At 52.0% G+C, this 20,004-nt stretch overlaps 2 protein-coding genes across 2 annotated transcripts; one reads left to right on the top strand and one right to left on the bottom strand.

Annotated features, from left to right (window-relative positions):
• Window positions 1-2,679: 2,679 nt before the first annotated feature.
• LOC147412914 (olfactory receptor 14A16-like) lies at window positions 2,680-3,645 on the bottom strand. Its single transcript, XM_086480790.1, has one exon. It carries the CDS (start codon window positions 3,643-3,645, stop codon window positions 2,680-2,682), a length of 966 nt encoding a protein of 321 aa, XP_086336916.1.
• Window positions 3,646-16,316: 12,671 nt separating this feature from the next.
• Window positions 16,317-17,282, top strand: LOC147412913 (olfactory receptor 14C36-like). The gene has a single exon (XM_086480789.1). It carries the CDS (start codon window positions 16,317-16,319, stop codon window positions 17,280-17,282), a length of 966 nt encoding a protein of 321 aa, XP_086336915.1.
• The last annotated feature ends 2,722 nt before the right edge of the window (window positions 17,283-20,004 follow it).

Raw genomic sequence — 20,004 nt, 5'->3', positions numbered from 1 at the left:
CTGTGAATGGAGTTCAATCCAGATGGTGACTGGTCACAAGCAGTGTCCCCCAGGGCTCAGTATTGGGACCGGTCTTGTTCCACATCTTTATCGATTACCTGGCTAAGGGGATCGAGTGCTCCCTCAGTGAGTTTGCAGATGGCATTATATTGGGTGGGAGTGTTGAACAGCTTGACGGTAGGGAGGCTCTGCAGAGGGATCTGGACAGGCTGGATCGATGGGATGAGATCATCTGCGTGAGGTTCAACAAGGTCAAGAGCCCGAGTCCTGCACCTGGGGCACAACAACCCCACGCAGTGCTACAGGCTGGGGATAAGTAGCTGGAAAGATACCTGGCAGAAAAGGCCCTGGGGGTGCTGCTCAACAGGTGGCTGAACATGAGCCAGCAGTGTGCCCAGGTGGCCAAGTAGGCCAGCAGCATCCTGGCCTGTATCAGCAATGGTGTGGCCAGCAGGAGCAGGGAGGCGATCGTGCCCCTTTGCTCAGCACTGGTGAGGCCGCACCTTAAATACTGTGTGCAGTTTTGGGCTCCTCACTGCAAGAAAGACACTGAGGTGCTGGAGCGTGTCCAGAGAAGAGCAATGAAGGTGTTGAAGGGCCTAAAGAACAGGTGTTATGAGGAGTGGCTGAGGGAACTGGGGTGGTATATTCAGGAGAAGAGGAGGGTGAGGGGAGACCTCATCGCTCTCTACAACTACCTGAGAGGCGGTTCTAGTGAACTGGGTGTCAGTCTCGTCTCCCAAGTAACAAGCGATAGGACAGGAGGAAAAGGCCTCAAGTTTCTCCAGGGGAGGTTTAGTTTACAGCTGAGGAAAAATTTCTTTCCTGAAAGAGTGGTCAAACATGGAACAGGCTGCCCAAGTGAAGTGGCAGAGGTGTTCAAAAAACGAGCTGATGTAGCATATAGGTCTGCACCGAGGGTCTGAGGCTGCTCAAGCGAGGGAGGCAGGGTGGTAAGGAGGGGAGTGGACAGGACAGGAGGAGAGGGTAGGGGAGCTGCCATGGCTTTGCTCTGGATCAGCAAGGCTTTCCCAAAATGCTGGTGTGTCTGTGCTCCAGCCACAGACCTGGGCAGGAGGAGCCATGTGACAGGAGCTGCTGGCATAGGCCAGGCCAGAACCTGGCAGAAGACGGGGCTCAGCCACCGTGGACATCACAGGCACCTGCACAAACCATGACCTTGCTCCTGCCCTACTAGCTACAGTGCCACCAGGGTCATTACAAGGAGATGCACATGCCAGGGGACACCTCTGGGCCTGTACCCTGCTTGGGATCATGTGACATCACAAGTAGCTTGTTGAGAACTGAAGGGATCTTAAGAGCTCCTCAGCCACAAGTGACATCACAAGCACCTGCACAACCCAGCTGCCTCCTCCCGCCCACTCACATCTCCATGGAAATAGGACAACACAAGCACCTCTACAAGCCACATGGCCTTTCATCCACTATCCCATACTCAGACAGCAGATGCCTCAAAAGCACCTTCACAAGCCAGGGCGCTACTTCTGATCTTGGTTCAAGGAAGCCCATCCCAGGGCTGCATTCAGGTGTTTCCCAGGGGTTGTTACTCTCAACGGGAAGTGACCTCAAGGCACTGCCTGTCTCACAGGCCTTCATGGAACCCCTAAGAAGAGCTGATGGCCCTTGTGCTTGCTTGGGATCACCACCCCACACACACACGATGGGCATGCTTATGTCTCCTCCGTACAATGCAAACATGGACTTCTGACTTAGTCCTTTGGTGTCCATCTTTCGAGGGACAAGCAACCTCTGCAAGCTGGGGTGAGAGGCCAGTGATGGAAATGGTGTTTCTCATTGGCTGCTCTGTGAGGATGGGCCTGGGGCAGCTCCCCTTGGGGTGTCCAGGGAGCACAGGAACAGACCAGACCCCTCTCTGCCTGTCCTTTATGTCCCAGAGTAAGAAACAGGGCACTGAGAACATTCATCCAGTCGGCATGCTGAGGAGATCCCCACCCCGGGCAAATTGCAGACCCATGTGCCAAACTTGCTGCCCAGGACAGCAGAAGACAACTGGCCTTGGGGATCCGCATGAAGGTCCTTTTGCCCCAGGGCAGGGCCAGCCTGACCCGAGCTGCCACCCACACCAAAGGGTTTCTCTTTCCATGTCCCCCCTGCACACACACACGGTGCCCTGCTCTTCTCCCGGGACATCCCATCTCCCCACAGAGACTTTTCCCTACAGAGCTCATCTCTGCTGACGTGGACGGTCATTCCTGCAGCCCCTCCCCAGGCTCCCCACAGACCCTGAACTGGTGGTGCTGCTCTGCAGAGCAAGTGGGCTGTGGTGGCCATGGCCACGCTGGTGAGGCTGATAGGCAGATCCAGCTCAGGGTGGCTACTGTCCCCTACCCCTCAGCAAACAGGCGAGGCCCCTGCAGCTCCACAGAAGATCTGGGAGAAAGGAACTCAGACAAACAAGTCGGTGCAAGGTCCTTTATTTGGATTAAACACACAGAGAGCACAGCTCCTTATTTACACAAAGTCTCTGCGGCACACAAGGCAGGCAGACACTGACACAGAAATAGGACAAAGAATGATAACATTTTCTTGGACATTAGTTTAATGACAGTTTTAATAGAACCTAGAAAATCTAAAACGCCAAGAAACCAAAGCAAACAACCCACCAGAGACAGACTGGGCCGGTTATGAGTTCCATTACTAGTGATATACAGGGGAAGATGGGCAGTTCATTGCTGCTTCTGCAAAGCAACCAGTCATCAGTTTCCTCAGGGCGTCCTTGAGCTCCTGGTTCCTCATGCTGTAGATGAGGGGGTTCACTGCTGGAGGCACCACCGAGTACAGAACTGCCATCACCAGGTTCAGACATGGGGAGGAGATGGAGGGGGGCTTCAGGTAGGCAAAAAAGCCAGTGCTGATAAACAGGGAGACCACAGCCAGGTGAGGGAGGCAGGTGGAAAAGGCTTTGTGGCGTCCCTGCTCCGAGGGGATCCTCAGCACGGCCCTGAAGATCTGCACGTAGGACACCACAATGAACACAAAACAAACAAAGCCTAAACAGACACTGACCACAAGTAGCCCAGCCTCCCTGAGGTAGGTGTCTGAGCAGGAGAGCTTGAGGATCTGGGGGATTTCACAGAAGAACTGGTCCACAGCATTGCCCTGGCAGAGGGGCAGTGAAAATGTATTGGCCGTGTGCAGCACAGCATAGGGAAAAGCAGTGCCCCAGGCAGCTGCTGCCATGTGGACACAAGCTCTGCTGCCCAGGAGGGTCCTGTAGTGCAGGGGTTTGCAGATGGCAACGTAGCGGTCGTAGGCCATGACGGTGAGAAGACAATACTCTGCTGCAATAAAAAAGAGATTGAGAAAGAGCTGGGCAGCACATCCCGTGTAGGAGATGGCCCTGGTGTTCCAGAGGGAATTGGCCATGGCTTTGGGGAGAGTGGTGGAGAGGGAGCCCAGGTCGAGCAGGGACAGGTTGAGGAGGAAGAAGTACATGGGGGTGTGGAGGTGGTTGTTGCAGGCTACAGTGGTGATGATGAGGCCATTGCCCAGGAGGGCAGCCAGATACATAGCCAGGAAGAGCCCGAAGGTCAAGAGCTGCAACTCCCGTCTGTCTGCAAATGCCACCAGGAGGAATTGGTTGATGGAGCTGGCATTGGACATTATTTAATTGCAGGAATGAGGGACTGCTGAAAGAGAAAAAGTCATTGATAAGTGAGGGCAGATTGCGCTGAGCCAGTCTTATCCCATTTCCCATAGATATCTCCCACAATGGCTTCATTTTTGAGGGAACTTCAGACAGTCCCTTTTTGTGAGGTCAGCATTGAAGAGCAGGGGCTCTGCCCATGGGCTCCAGACAAGTCAGACCTGTGCTATTGCAGTAGTGTCAAACAGCCCGTGCATTCAATAGCTGTTCCTGGCAATGGGTGCTTCATGTGAGTGAGAGGTATTTGCCTCGGTGACCGTGTGACAATTGTCCCTATTTATTGCAGTGTGATGGAGTCAGCACCCAGACCTGCTGTGTCTGAGAGGGAAGAGCCCAGGGAGGGACCCAGCCCTTCCAACTCTGCTCTCCTGAACAGCAAAGTCTAGGAAGGAACCACTGTAGGCTGAGAGAGAATATTTCTCACCATCATTTTCCATCTCCAGGCTCTCTCCAGACATGATAAGAGCAGCGTGCCTGTGGGGGAGAATGGGGCTGTCACTGGGTTCCCATCCTCCCCTGCTGAAGTGCTCCCAGCATGGGGGAAGGGCACTTCAAGCTCTTCAGCCCAGGGAGATGCTCAGGTGCCCAAAAGACAATGCCCAGCATCTCCTAAAGAGAGACTCACCTTGTTTCAGGTTCCTGCACTCTACATTATCCAAAGCCCCCAACGTTCAGTGTCTCAGAACGCATCTGAGACAATCCCCTGACGTCCAATGCCCACAACCCAGAGCTTTCAAAAGCAAGAACAGGAGCAGCAGGAATTGGAGAAAAAACCACAAAGCAATACCCTGATCCTTCTGCAAATGGGGAACAGGAGAGGAAGGCAGCTGGCACTCGGGAAAGCCTTCTCCTTACACAGCAGAGCACAGCATCTCCATGCTGGTGACATCCCAGGCCAGCTGGTCTCAGTCCCTTTTATCTGCAGAAGGAAGAGGTTTATGTGTCAGGAGAGATGCAACTTTGCTGGGGATTTCTCCTTCCACCCACTGCTTCCCCCACAGATCCGTGAGGAACTCCCTGGCAGGATGAGTGCTCATCCTGGCTAATGACAGAGTTCCTGCCCCAGGTAACAGCCACCTGAGGTGAAGAGACACAGCTTGGAAGGACAGCCCTGGGCACCCCTGGCTGCACACCCACCTTCACACCCCACAGCCATCCCCACCAGAAGGCAGCCGTCATGCCCTGTCCCTCTCACACTGCAGGAGGGAAGCCCTGCTCTGCAGCCCGGCTTCCTCTTCTGCATCACAGACAGATCCCAGAGGTTGGACACATTCAGGAGATCCTGCAAGGAGCCACCGACACATCACCCTGCACCCAGAGACTTACTGTGTCAGAGGCTGGGAAGAGTTCTCCTCCAGTGAGCTCTCAGCCATCCTCCCCCTCTCCCCTGCCTTCAACCTCTCTCTGCCCCGCTCCTTTCTCCTTGGTGCCCACAGGCAGCCCCCTCAGCCCTGCTGCGCTTGGCAGAGCAGCTGCTGCTGGGCAGAGCTGTCTCCCTGCAGCTCTGCCTGCTTGCTAGGAGCTCTCTCTGTCCCAGGAGCCCAGCCCAGATCAGCAGCACAGCAACAGCCCAACAACTTTTTAATCACCTCTCTGGTGGTTTTTATGTTGAGTCCTTGAAACTCAGACGGTGAGGGGAAGTTGAGGAAACTTCTCAAGGAGTCAAAGTCAGATGCAAACTCCAAAGTTTCTTGGAGCACTAATGGGTTCCCCTGAGGGACGTTACTGACAAAGCTTCCCTGGGGGCTAGTTAAAGGACAAACCTGGAGGCAGTGAGGACAGGTAGGCAAAGTCAACATGAAGGTGGCTTTGATGCTGAGTAACCCTTGCTGTGCTTCATCAAGCCAAAAGAAAGCCCTGACTCCCCAGCCCCTGCAAGGCAGACCCTGTCCCTCAGCCATTCCTCAGGGTTCTTCCTGGGGCAGGGTGATGTGGGGATGTGCAGTGCCAAGGGCAGGGCCAAGGTGCTCTGCTTCTGAGTTTGTCCTGGGTGGGCTGAGGAGGCACTGAGGTGCTGGTTTCATAGGGTGAAGGGGTCATCTGGTAGGCCTTGGGGGTTGAGACAACAGCCCTAGCCAAGGAGAGAAAGACCTCGGATCTCTTGGGGGCTTTTTGTCTTGCCAGAGCCCTTGAGCGTCTCCACCACAGGATGTCCTACAGTGTCCCACACCTGCGTTTGCCATTGCACCGTGCAGATCAGACTGTCCCCAGGAGAGGCCTGAGTGACACCTGAGGGACTTATTCTCCCTTCCCAGAGGCTGGAGGTCAGGACCTGTAGCCTTCATGGAACACCCCCAGCTTTCCTCAGCATCAGAGCAACCTTGACCGTGCCTTTGCCTGCCTGGGACGAAGGGAGCTCCTGGCAAGAGGGCAGTGCTGCTGAGAGCTCTGGAGTGTCATCTCCTCCCACAATCCCAGAACCAAGGAGGCTGGAAGGCATCCAGCCGCCACCTTTTCTGGGTTTCCCCTTCATGCTTAGTTTTAGCCAGCAGCTCCTTTCTCAGCCATGCCAACCTCCTGCCACCTTTATGTGACTTCCAGCATGTCAAGGCGGAACATTCTGGGTCATGAAGAGGAGATCCTTGAGCATCAAACAGCTCTTTGCACTCGTCTTTTCTTCAGGGCTGTAGGCCGTGGGTTCTTCTAGGGATGTCCCTCAGCAGGCCCTCCAGAAGCCCTGTTCTTTACTTTCTTCCCATTTTCTCAGGATCCTCAAATCTGCCTTCTCACTCCCGACATTGCCGTTCCTAGCCAGCTCTTCCTTGTTTTCTATATGTTGTGGATTAACAACCCCAAGAAATTAGGCACCACCCAGTGTCTTGCTCATATCCCTCATCAACCTCTATGGGACAGGGGAAGACTAAAGAAGAGTAAATGCAAGAATACTTGCGGGTTAAGGTGACCATTTGTGGTCAACGGCCTTCTTGTTTCTCTTCCCAACCTCTTGCACCCTCACCCCTTTATTCACTGGTGTGGCACAGTCAGAAGCAGAGCAGACCTTGAGGCTTCTCAAACACTTTTCAGAAACAGCTAGAACATTCGTGTATTCTCAGCATGGTTTTAGTCACGAAACTGAGACATAGCACCACGGGAGCTTTCATGAAGAGAAGTAAGTCCAGCCCAGCCAGGCCCAGTCCAATCTCCACCCGTTATTCCATCCCACTTCTGTCATAGGTCCCACACTATCCAAAAGACCTTCATATACAACCACCCCCTTCCAATCATACCGTTTACAGACAGCTATCACTGCTTTAACTGTGGGCCACCCCTCTCAAATGTCCGTGAAATTGTCCGTGAAGTGTCAACTGAGTTCGTCAATAACTTCTTTTCCATTTGGTATGGGGGTTACACAGGACAGGAAAGGTGTGTTGTGTGGAGTAACTGATCACGACAAGTAGCTCAGGTTGGGTGAGGTTACCGGCTGGACGGTCAAGCACAGGGTGATGGTGAACAGAGTTCAATCTAGATGGTGACTGGTCACAAGCAGTGACCCCCAGGGTTCAGTGTTGGGACCTGTCTTGTTTAACATCTTTATTGACGATCTGGATGAGGGGATTGAGTGCTCCCTCAGTGAGTTTGCTGATGACATTAAATTGGGTGGGAGTGTTGATCTGCTTGAGGTAGAGAGGCTCCACAGAGGGACCTGGATTGGCTGGATCGATGGGCTGAGGACAATTGTATGAGGTTCAACAAGGCCAACAGCCGAGTCCTGTACTTGGGTCACAAAAACACCACACACTGCAACAGGCTGGGGATGAGTGGCTGGCAAGCTGCCCGACAGGAAAGAACCTGGGTGTGCTGCTCGACAGGCGGCTGAACGTGAGCCAGCAGTGTGCCCAGGTGGCCAAGAAGGCCAACAGCATCACAGTCCGTATCAGCAATGGTGTGGCCAGCAGGAGCAGGGAGGTGATTGTGTTCCTGTGCTCAGCACTGGTGAGGCCGCACCTCAACTTCTGTGTGCAGTTTTGTGCCCCTCACTCCAAGAAAGACACTGAGGTGCTGGAGCGTGTCCAGAAAAGGGCAACAAAGGTGATGAAGGGTCTGGAGAACAGGTCTTGTGAGGAGCAGCTGAGAGAACTGAGATTGTTTAGTCCAGAGAAGAGGAGGCTGAGGGGAGACCTCATCGCTCTCTACAACTACCTGAGAGGAGGTTGTACTGAGGTGGGGGTCAGTCTCTTCTCCCAAGTAACAAGTCATAGGACAAGAGGAAATGGGCTCACGTTGCACCAGGGGAAGATTAGAATGGACATGAGGAAATATTTCTTTCCTGAAAGAGTTCTCAAACACTGGAACAGGCTGCCCAGGGAAGTGGTGGAGTCACCATCCCTGGAGGTTCTCAAAAAATACAATTCCATGATTCTATGATTCTTGCACTTGCCTAGATTTTTGAAACTCTCATTTAGGTGATATCTGCTGCAGTACTTGCTAAAATATACAACTAAAACTTGCTGTTGAAATTAAACTGGGAGGAGTGGCTGACACACCAGAAGGCTGTGTTGATATTCAGCGAGACCTGGACAGGCTGGAGAGCTGGGCAGGGAGGAACAGGTGACGTCATCAGCACTGGCACAACCCTGCTGCACACTCCTGCCCTAGCAGCTCCTGAGCCATCAGGGACAGCAGGAGGAGCTGCACAAGGCAGGGGCTGCTCTTCACCTGTCACCTGTGCAGCCACCTATGACGTCACCCAGCACGACCCATTTAGCTTAGTGTCCTGTTTTAATGTGAAGCAAGAACAGCAGGGGTAGCACTGACCCAAATATTCTTCATTTTCCTGCCACAAAGGAACCTCAGAGCACTCCAGAGAGTCTAGCGGCTCTCAGCGACCCATGCAGTACTTTAGCCCTCCGGCAGCCTGTTCCAGGCAATAAAAGCCTTCATGTCTGAGCTGCGAGTGTAGTTTACTCACACGCACCTCACTCAAAAAACCAGAGGTGGGGAATGCTCCACTTGCACTTTTGACACTGACACTTATTTACGGAGCCCGTTACCACGTCTGCCCCAGTCAACCGCTGCTTCTTCAATGCAGTCATGGGGATCAGTTTTCCCCCAGATGAGATGTTCAGGCAGCTCAAGGGATGTTTTACTTCATTGCTGTGCGTCACATGTCAGTGATTCACTCCAAAGGTTATGAGCTGACCACTGTTACACACCACACAAACTCAGACACTCCACAAGAAGCGGACAGCTGACTAGGATGAAAGAATCCACTGTGAGAATGATTAAGCCCCTGCCTGTGACCTCCTCTATTACTCCTGAATTTGACACCTTCTGGATGCAAGAACTAAGGCTAAAAACGCGCTCTACTACCAGTCGGAACACGCACAGAGTTTCAATATTATAAAAAGCATTACAAAAGAAAGCTGACAAATCCTTCATGAAATTGGGATTTCAGAAGCAAACTGACACTGAACAAGGCAGAGCTTTCCTCCACGTTTTCTGATTCATGAGATCCATTTCTTCCCATCAAATGCATGAAGTAACTGTAAACAAGTAACCATCTCACTTTAATTGAAATATTAAATTAGCCTTAAAAAAATCATAACCAAAAAAACCTGACACTCAAGGATTTCAGGAAAGACATACTGTCAGCAACAGCTCCGGTCCCTACAAAGAGGAATGCAGATACAGAAATCCACACTCTGGTTACACAGAAAATGACATGACATTTTCTCAAGAAGAAACTTAAACATATTATACATCAGTCTCTAAGATCAGCTGCTTCAAGTCGGGAGCAGCCAGCAGCGGATCTCAGTGTTCAGGAGCTTTCCTGAGGTTTTCCCGCTATAAGGAAAGAGAGGTCAACAAGGCTTGGTGGGGGAGAGCAACTAGAATGTATGGGGTTCTGGCCAGGAGTGGATGAGGAGATAGCTGAGTTTTTGGGTGAGACTCAAGGGGCAGGCTAGCATGGGAGATACTGTTGTGGGTGTCCGTTACAGGCCACCTGACCAGGATGAGGAAGTTGGTGAGGCCTTGTACAGGCAGCTGACAGCAGCCTCACAATCACAGGACCTGTTGCTCATGGGGGGATTTTAACTCCCCAGATACTTGCTGGAAGGCCTACACAACCAGTCATTCACAGTCCAGGAGGTTCCTCCAGTGCATCGATGAGAACTTCTTGATGCAATTGGTGGGTGACCCAACAAGGAGGGGAGCACTGCTGGATCTCCTCCTCACTAACAAGCAGGGTCTGGTTGAAGCAGTAAAGGTCGAGGGCAGCCTTGGCTGCAGTGACCATGAGATGATGGTGGGGTTCAGGATCTGGTGTGGTAGGACCAGAATACCAAGCAAGATCACAACCCTGGACTTCAGCAGGGCCAACTTTGGCCTTTTCAAGCAATTGCCAGGGGAAATCCCATGGGACATGGTACTAGAAGGTAAAGAGGCCCAAAATAGTTGGTTTATGTTCAATTCTTCTAAGCTCAAGATCAGAGCATCCCAGTGGGTATTAAATCAAGAAAAGGAGCAGGAGACCCTCACAGTATAAAGAGGGAAGGAAAGGGCAAACTCAAGTGGAAGAAGAGAGTCTATAGAACTTGGAAGGAGGGGATGGCCAATTGGGAGGACTGTAAGAGTGTTGTCAGAAGATGCAGGGAGACAACTTGGAAAGCTAAGGCCTCCTTGGAGTTAAGCCTTGCAAGGGAGGTCAAGGACAACAGAAAGGGCTTCTTCAAATACCTTTCAGACAAAACTAACACCAGAGGCAATGTAGGCCCACTGTTGAATGAGGCACATGCCCTGGTGACAGAGGATACAAAGAAGGCAGAGCTACTGAATGCCCTCTTTGTCTCTGTCTATACTGCTGGAGACTGTCCTCAGGAGCCCCAGACCCATGAGGCTCCAGAGGAAGTCAGGAGAAAGGAGAAGTTTGCCTTGGTTGATGAGGAGTGGGTCAGGGATCAGTTAAGCAACCTGGACATACACAAATCCGTGGGCCCTGATGAGACGCACCCACGGGTGCTGAGGGAGCTGGCAGAAGTCATTTCTAGATCAGTCTCCATCATCTTTCGTAAGTCTGTGGAACAGATGAGGTACCTGAGGAAAAGAAATGTCACTCCAGTCTTCAAAAGGGCAAGAAGGGGGACTCGAGTAATTACAGACCTGTCAGCCTCACCTCCATCCTTGGAAGTGTTCAAGACCACGCTGGATATAGCCTTGAGCAACCTGGTCTAGTGGGAGGTGTCTCTGCCATGGCAGGAGGGTTTGAACTAGGTGATATTTGAGGTCCCTCTGAACCCAAGCCATTACATGATTCTATGATTCTATGTTTCCATCACTGACTTCTGCAAAGTCATTTGGCATCAGCAACTGGTGTTTCTCTTCAACGTGGATCCATCTGTTACTTTTGGGAGAACAGAGGTGTCCTTATCTTGATTGAACACTTGTTCTTCTCAGGAAGGGGAGGGGATAAGTCTTGGGTCTCGAGATAATCATGCAGCAATTATATGCTAAGAGTGTTCCTCTCTTCTAATGTGTGTGCAATCTGGTGTGGAATTGTGACATCAGGCGAGACAAGTCGTTGGTGAGGAGATCCTGAGAGATGCCCTGAGGCAGGCAGTCCCTGGGTGTCAGGGCACGTGGGCAGGTGCCTAGGGTGGTTATCACCTCCCAATGCCTGTTCTTTGAAGCCTGAGACGGCAGGTAATCCTGCTCCATGGACACACTACCTAACAGAAGGGTGCCTTGCCTACCCCAGTGAAACCCAGCAGCTCCAAGGGCTGTACTGGGGCTTGGCCTGTGTCTATCTCTTCAGTGCTGTCAGAAAATCATGGCTGAGATACAGACCCAAGTCATCTCTGAGCATGCCATGATTGTGACATGGACAAAATATTGGAGAACACCATGGTTGGGATGGGAACCCAAACTAAACCTGAGGCCACCAGGGATGAAATAGCAACCCAAGCCTCAAGTCACTAGAGGAATCACCCCAGCAGTAAAAAACCAGCCACACAAATGTGGATGGGTCTGTACCACCTATTAGTAGGGCAGGAGAACGAATTGAAGTATGAAGCTGTTCTTTTTCATGGAAATAGAAGAAAGAATTGAGAAAAATCAGTAAAATCAGACCAAAACTACCAGGTCACTGAACTTGAGAGACCATGGAAAAAACCAGAAATATAACAGGTGCCAGAGAGGGAAGGAGAGAGGTGCCTGGCTGCTCCACTGCTGGAACAGTCGGGCACCAGTCAGGAGTTGGAGGATGAGGAAGCTCAACAGCTGGAGTCACTCACCAGGGACAAGGGAAGTGACAGAGAAATCCCTGAGGAACATCAACACAACAAGCAAGTAGACCGGGTGCAATAATGGAAGTGGCTGAGGTGGACCAACACTTGGAACACAGGAGTTAACTAGTCATAAGTTAGTGGAATCCTGTAGGGTCAGGACATCTAGGGAGAGCTTCAATGTCCAGATGGGCTTGAGATGGAGAGGTGGACTTGACCACTGAAGCCATTGCAGGTGTTATTCAGGAGTGTGACACATGCATCATAGTCAAGTGAGCCAAGCGAGCAAAGCCTCTGTGGTGTGAAGGATGGTGGCTGCGATATCAATCCAGAGAGGCCTCACAGATGGGTTATATCACACTGCCACGAACCTGCCAAGGCAAGCGCCATGTGCTTACTGTGGTGGAAGTGACAACCAGATGGTTGGCAACATGCCCCGTGACCCAAACCACCCCCCAAAACACCATCCTGAGCCTTGAACAGCAAGTGCTGTGGCACCCCAGAAAGACCTGAGGCAGACAGCAGGATTCCTTTCTGAAACACCCTCAGAAGCCCCTGGGCCAGGGAACGTGGCAATGATTGGGTGTGCCACATCCCCTGTCACACACCAGCCTCTGGAATGATTGACTGAGAGAAGGGACTATTAAGGACAAGAGTGAGAGCAAAGGGGGCTGGGAAATACAAGCGGTGGGATGCAGCCTGGGCAGAAGCCACCTGCGTAGTTAATACCAGAGGATGGACTGATCAACCTGGCCCTGCCCAAACAAAAACCTGCCTATTGTAGAAGGAGATAATGTCCCTATAGTGCACGTAGGGAACTGTCTGGGAAAGACAGCACAGGTGGCTCCTTTCTCAGGAAAAGGCCAACATAATTGTGGGATTTCTTTTCTCAAAGATTTGGGTGCACTGGGTTTATTTCTGGAAAATCTGATGTGTACCTGCAGTAGATTTAACCTGGGTAGAAAAAACCTCACAATTTGAGTTGTACATTTTAGAAAGTTCTACAGCACATATCACCTAAATGAGCATTCTAAAAACCTGAGCAAGTGAAGCAATGACCCAACCTGAGCTGGTTTCATGACCAGTAACTCCACACATCACACCTCTCTTGTCCTCAGTAACCGCCATCCCAAATGGAACCCAAGTCATGGACAACATTAAATCAGTGGACACTTTATGGATCATTTCATGGACATGTGAGAGGGATGACCCATAGATAAGGCAATAATAGCTGTCAGTCACGTGATGGGAAGGGGTGGTGGCAGATGAGGTGCTTTTGCACAGTGTGGGACTTGAGTATGAGAGTAAGGGGATGGAGAAGGGGTGGAGATTGGACTGGGTCTGGCTGGGCTGGAGATACATTTGTTCATGGAGGCTCCCATGGTCTTCTGTTTGATTTGTGACCAAAACTATGCTGAGAACACAGTAATGTTGTGGCTGTTGCTGAAGAGTGTTTCCACAGTGTCAAGGCCTGCTCTGTTTCTGACTGTGCTCCAGCAGTGAATAGACTGGGGGGGTTAGAGTACAAGAGGTTTGGAGGGGACACAATCAGGGCAATGACCCCAAGTGACCATCTTTACCCACAAGTTTTCTTGCTTTTACTCTTCTTTCCTTTTCTGCTGTTCCACAGAGGTTGGAGGAGGGAGGTGTGCAAGCTGCAGGGTTGTGCCTAAATTCTTGCTGGGTTTAACAGACAACATTTACAAACAAGGAAGAGCTGGCTAGGAATGGAAAAGTCCAGGGGGAGAAGGTAGAGTTGAGGATACTGAGAAAAAGGGAAGAAAAGAAAGAACAGGGCTACTATAGGGCCGACTTTGGCCTGCTGATGGACCTTCTTAGAAGAACTGATGGGCTACAGCCAAGCAGAGAGGACAGGTCCAGAGAGCTGTTTGATACTCAAGGATCTCCTCTTCACGATCCAGAACAGTCCACCTTGACATGCTGGAGGTCACATAAAGGTGGCAGGAGGCTGGCATGGCTGAGAAAGGAGCTGCTGGCTAAAACCAAGCATGAAGGGGAAGCACAGAAAAGGTGGCGGCTGGCTGCCTTCCAGCCTCCTTGGTTCTGTGATTCTGGGAGGAGAGGGACACTCCAGAGCTCTTGGCAGCACTGTCCTCTTGCCACATGTCCCTCATACGTTGCGGAGGCCTCTCCTGGGGACAGTCTAATCTGCACGGTGCAATGGCAAGCGCGGGTGTGGGACACTGTAGGACATCCTGTGGTGGAGACGCTCAAGGGCTCTGGCAAGACAAAAAGCGCCCAAGAGAGCCGAGGGCTTTCTCCCCTTGGCTGTGGCTGTTGTCTCAACCCCCAAGGCCTACCAGAAGACCCTTTATACCTTATGTCACCAGCACCTCAGTGCCTCCTCATCCCACCCAGCACAAACCCAGAAGCAGAGGACCTTGGCCCTGCCCTTGGCACTGCACATCCCCACATCACCCTGCCCCAGGAAGAACCCTGAGGAACGGCTGAGGGACAGGGTCTGCCTTGCAGGGGCTGGGGCTCAGGGCCTGGTCTTTTGTCTTGATAAAGCACAGCAAGGTTTACTCATCATCTGAGCCACCTTCATGTTGCCTTTGCCTACCTGTCATCACTGCCTCACATTTTCCTTTTTAACCAGCCCCCAGGGAGACTTTGTCAGTAACCTCCCTCAGTGGAACCCATTAGCACTCCAAGAAACTTTGGAGTTTGCATCTGACTTTGACTCCTCAAGAGGTTTCCTCAACTTCCTCACAGTCTCTGTGATTTATGAACTTCACACTAAACCACCAGAGAGATGATTAAAAAGTTGTTGGGCTGTTGCTGTGCTGCTGATCTGGGCTGGGCTCCTGGGACAGAGAGAGCTCCTAGCAAGCAGGCAGAGCTGCAGGGAGACAGCTCTGCCCAGGAGCAGCTGCTCTGCCAAGCGCAGCAGGGCTGAGGGGGCTGCCTGTGGGCACCAAGGAGAAAGGAGCGGGGCAGAGAAAGGTAAAAGGCAGGAGAAAGTGGGAGGATGGGTGAGAGCTCACTGGAGGAGAACTGTTCCCAGCCTCTGACACAGTAAGTCTCTGGGTGCAGGGTGATGTGTCAGTGGCTCCTTGCAGGATCTCCTGAATGTGTCCAACCTCTGGGATCTGTCTGTGATGGAGAAGAGGAAGACGGGCTGCAGAGCAGGGCTTCCCTAGTGCAGTGTGAGAGGGACAGGGCATGACGGCTGCCTTCTGGTGGGGATGGCTGTGGGGTGTGAAGGTGGGTGTGCAGCCAGGGGTGCCCAGGGCTGTCCTTCCAAGCTGTGTCTCTTCACCTCAGGTGGCTGTTACCTGGGGCATGGACTCTGTCACCAGCTGGCATCAGCACTCATCCTGCCAGGGAGTTCCTCACGGATCTGTGGGGGAAGCTGTGGGTGGAAGGAGAAATCCCCAGCAAAGTTGCATCTCTCCTGACACATAAATCTCTTCCTTCTGCAGATAAAAGGGTCTGAGACCAGCTGGCCTGGGATGTCACCAACATGGAGGTGCTGTGCTCTGCTGTGTAAGGAGAAGGCTTTCCCGAGTGCCAGCTGCCTTCCTCTCCTGTTCCCCATTTGCAGAAGGATCAGGGTGTTGCTTTGTGTTTTTTTCTCCAATTCCTGCTGCTCCTGTTCTTGCTTTTGAAAGCTCTGGGTTGTGGGCATTGGACGTCAGGGGTTGTCTCAGATGTGTTCTGAGACACTGAACGTTGGGGGCTTTGGATAATGTAGAGTGCAGTAACATGAAACAAGGTGAGTCTCTCTTTAGGAGATGCTGGGCATTGTCTTTTGGGCACCTGAGCATCTCCCTGGGCTGAAGAGCTTGAAGTGCCCTTCCCCCATGCTGGGAGCACTTCAGCAGGGGGGATGGGAACCCAGTGACAGGCCCATTCTCCCCCACAGGCACGCTGCTCTTATCATGTCTGGAGAGAGCCTGGAGATGGAAAATGATGGTGAGAAATATTCTCTCTCAGCCTACAATGATTCCTTCCCAGACTTTGCTGTTCAGGAGAGTAGAGTTGGAAGGGCTGGGTCCCTCCCTGGGCTCTTCCCTCTCAGACACAGCAGGTCTGGGTGCTGACTCCATCACACTGCAATAAATAGGGACAATTGTCACACGGTCACCGAGGCAAATACCTCTCACTCAAGTGAAGCACCCATTGCCAGGAACAGCTATTGAATGCATGGGCTGTTTGACACCACTGCAATAGCAGAGGTCTGACTTCTCTGGAGCCCATGGGTAGAGTCCCTGCTCGTCAATGCTGACCTCACAAAAAGGGACTGTCTGAAGTTCCCTGAAAAATGAAGCCATTGTGGGAGATATCTATGGGAAAAGGGATAAGACTGGCTCAGCGCAATCTGCCCTCACTTATCAATGACTTTTTCTCTTTCAGCAGTCCCTCATTCCTGCAATTAAATAATGTCCAATGCCAGCTCCATCAACCAATTCCTCCTGGTGGCATTTGCAGACAGACGGGAGTTGCAGCTCTTGACCTTCGGGCTCTTCCTGGACATCTACCTGGCTGCCCTCCTGGGCAACGGCCTCATCATCACCACTGTAGCCTGCAACAACCACCTCCACACCCCCATGTACTTCTTCCTCCTCAACCTCTCCCTCCTCGACCTGGGCTCCCTCTCCACCACTCTCCCCAAAGCCATGGCCAATTCCCTGTGGGACACCAGGGCCATCTCCTACTCAGGATGTGCTGCCCAGGTCTTTCTCAATCTCTTTTTTATAGCAGCAGAGTATTTTCTTCTCACCGTCATGGCCTACGACCGCTACGTTGCCATCTGCAAACCCCTGCACTACGGGACCCTCCTGGGCAGCAGAGCTTGTGTCCACATGGCAGCAGCTGCCTGGGGCATTGCTTTTCCCTATGCTCTGCTGCACACGGCCAATACATTTTCACTGCCCCTCTGCCAGGGCAATGCTGTGGACCAGTTCTTCTGTGAAATCCCTCAGATCCTCAAGCTCTCCTGCTCAGACACCTACCTCAGGGAGGCTGGGGTAATTGTGGCTAGTGTCATTTTTGACGTTGTTTGTTTTGTGTTCATTGTGGTGTCCTATGTGCAGATCTTCCGGGCCGTGCTGAGGATCCCCTCTGAGCAGGGACGCCACAAAGCCTTTTCCACCTGCCTCCCTCACCTGGCTGTGGTCTCCCTGTTAGTCAGCACTGCCATGTTTGCCTACCTGAAGCCCCCCTCCATCTCCTCCCCATCCCTGAACCTGGTGACAGCAGTTCTGTACTCGGTGGTGCCTCCAGCAGTGAACCCCCTCATCTACAGCATGAGGAACCAGGAGCTCAAGGATGCTCTGAGGAAACTGATGACTGGTTGCTTTGCAGAAGCAGCAATGAACTGCCCATCTTCCCCTGCCTATCACTAGTAATGGAACTCATTACAGGCCCAGTCTGTCTTTGGTGGATTGTTTGCTTTGGGTTCTTGGCGTTTTAGCTTTTCTAGGCAGTATGAAATATTTCATTAAACTAATGTCCAAGAAAATGTTATCATTCCTCGTCCTATTTCTATGTCAGTGTCTGCCTGTCTTGTGTGCTCCAGAGACTGTGTGTAAATAAGGAGCTGTGCTGTCTGCGTGTTTAAACCAAATAAAGGACCCTGCACCGACTTGTTTGTCTGAGTTCATTTCTGCAAGATCTTCTGTGGAGCTGCGGGGGCAGCGTCTGTGTGCTGAGGTGGAGGGGACAGTAGCCACCCTGAGCTGGGTCTGCCTCTCAGCCTCACCAGTACGGCCCTGGCCACCACAGCCCACTTGCTCTGCAGAGCAGCACCACCAGTTCAGGGTCTGTGGGGAGCCTGGGGAGGGGGTGCAGGAATGGCCGTCCAGGTCAGCAGAGATGAGCTCTGTAGGGAAAAGTCTCTGTGGGCAGATGGGATGTCCCGGGAGAAGAGCAGGGCACCGTGTGTGTGTGTGCAGGGGGGACATGGAAAGAGAAACCCTTTGGTGTGGGTGGCAGCTCGGGTCAGGCTGCCCTTTCCCTGGGGCAAAAGGACCTTCCTGAGGATCCCCAAGGCCAGTTGTCTCCTGCTGTCATGGGAAGCAAGTTTGGCATTTGGGGCTGCAAAATACTCAGTGTGGGGATCTCCTCAGCATGCCGGCTGGATGAACGTTCTGTGGCCTGTTTCTTGCTCTGGGACAGGAGGGATGCGCAGAGCGGTGTGGAGATTGAGGGCACGGACTCCAATTTGGGATAAACCAAAGACCTTTATTGTTTGCTACAGCATCATTATACACTTTTCTCTACTAGCACATGCACCACTAAGCAAGCTGTGATTGATTTATGGGCATTGTCCACACGCCACTACCGCTAGCCCCGTTGGCTGCTGTCCTGCAGGTTTGTGTTCTTCTCGTGTCTAAGGGTCTGCACCCGTTTACTTCCCTGTTCTCTTCCTTTGCTCTTGTTCAAGGCTCAGGGCAGGAGCTGCCTCAATCCTCTTCCCACCCCTTCTCTCCTTGTTCCTCCTCAGTGCAACAGTGCCTGGCCGGCTTCCAAAGGTCGCCTCTGACTTACTCCTACGTCTCCCCCTCCTTTGCTTACAACCAAGACAGCTGTGACAGTCATATGTTAAACGCTTAATACATTGCAGGAGACATGGTATACAGATAAGGATATGTAAGAAGAGAAGCAGACAGACTAACAACACCTTATTAAGTGATTTAAACCAGCTAACAAAACCTCATCCCTCTAAAACTGATTCAGCGATTGCCATGGGTCATCAACCCGAAGCTTGAGAACTCCATCCTTCAGCGTCTGGATACTTTTAGGGATTGACTCAGAGTGATCTGATAAATTCATGCAACACATTCCTTCAAAATCCTCACATCCATGACTTGTGCTAAAAGCAAAACACCAATAGCTGTACGATTTTGCAGCGTGACATGCCCAACTATTACACAGGCTTCTGTAGAACAACTGCACTGGTGCTCGCTCTGAGTGACCAGTTACAGATCAAAGGAAACACACGTGACCAAGGCAAAGTAAAGCAAACACAGGAAAACAAGCTCAGCCCCTGTAACTCAGACTTTTCCTAGCTAGCAGGAATCCACTTCAAGAAATCTGTCAAAGGCTTTTATATCTTTTATGCAGTTCCCTTCTTTCTTCCCTGTTTTTTTCTTTTTTCCTTTTTTTTCCTTTTTTTTTTTCCCTTTTTTTTCCCTTCTCTTTCTTTTTTTCTTTTTTTTTAAATTTTCTTAGAAACACGCTCCACCTGAAAAATGACTCAGGGGGGGTGGGGGGGTTGGGCAGGGCCATTCCATAGCATTTTGGGGGTGAGGTCCGTTTTGGGGGGCGGTGAGGGGGTGAAGTCCGTTTTTTTTGTGGGGGGATGTGTTGGGCTGACTCCAGGTGTCACACTGGGGGTCCCCCATCCCCGGCCATGAGCCTTCAGCGTCGTCCTTGTCCTTCTTCCTGCTCACGGCATGGGGGGCTACAGGAGGTTCTTGGCCAGGCCATCGGCGTCTGGGCCAAGGGGTTCTGGGCCAGCTGGCCCTGACAGCTGTATGGGAGGATTCACTCGCCGGGCGCGCCTCACTCTGCCACGCCAGGAAGATACTTTGGGAGCGGGAGCCGCTGCCAGCACCAGCTGCGCCACCTTCAGCTGCAACAGGGTCCTGTGGAACCAGGGGTACTCAGAGAGGGGGTGCTCCAGGGGGTCCATCTGGCAACTGTACCGAACCGGCAAGGCACGTAACATTTCCAAGTCCCCCTCTTCCCGAGCCTTGGGGCGAGCTTCGTCCCATATCTCAGGGGAATAGGTAGTACATGAGTCCACTCTGGGGACTGAGACCGTGATCCACTTCAAGATACGCTTAAGTTAGGACTCAATTTTGGCCTTTCTCTCCTGCATTTTTTGTTCAAATTCACTTTTTAAGCTATCGAGATTCTTGCTTTGTTTATTGTCCGAGGTTACAGTGTAAGATGTGCCCAAAAAGTATTCCGTTACCATCTTCATGAGCTTTTGAGACCAGGTGGGGCGGTGGTCCCTGCCTCCTCCCTCCTGGACTATCTCCTGTTAATGGCCCATCAAGGAACTGCCTCAGGACTCACCATCCCATTGTGAGATGCTCCGACCAGGGGGAAGGAGCCAAG

Source organism: Leptosomus discolor, unplaced genomic scaffold (assembly GCF_034619465.1).
Source record: "Leptosomus discolor isolate bLepDis1 unplaced genomic scaffold, bLepDis1.hap2 HAP2_SCAFFOLD_35, whole genome shotgun sequence".
NCBI lineage: Eukaryota > Metazoa > Chordata > Aves > Leptosomiformes > Leptosomidae > Leptosomus > Leptosomus discolor.
Note: the sequence above shows the minus strand (reverse complement) of the source record. Positions and strands in the feature narration are given on the sequence as shown.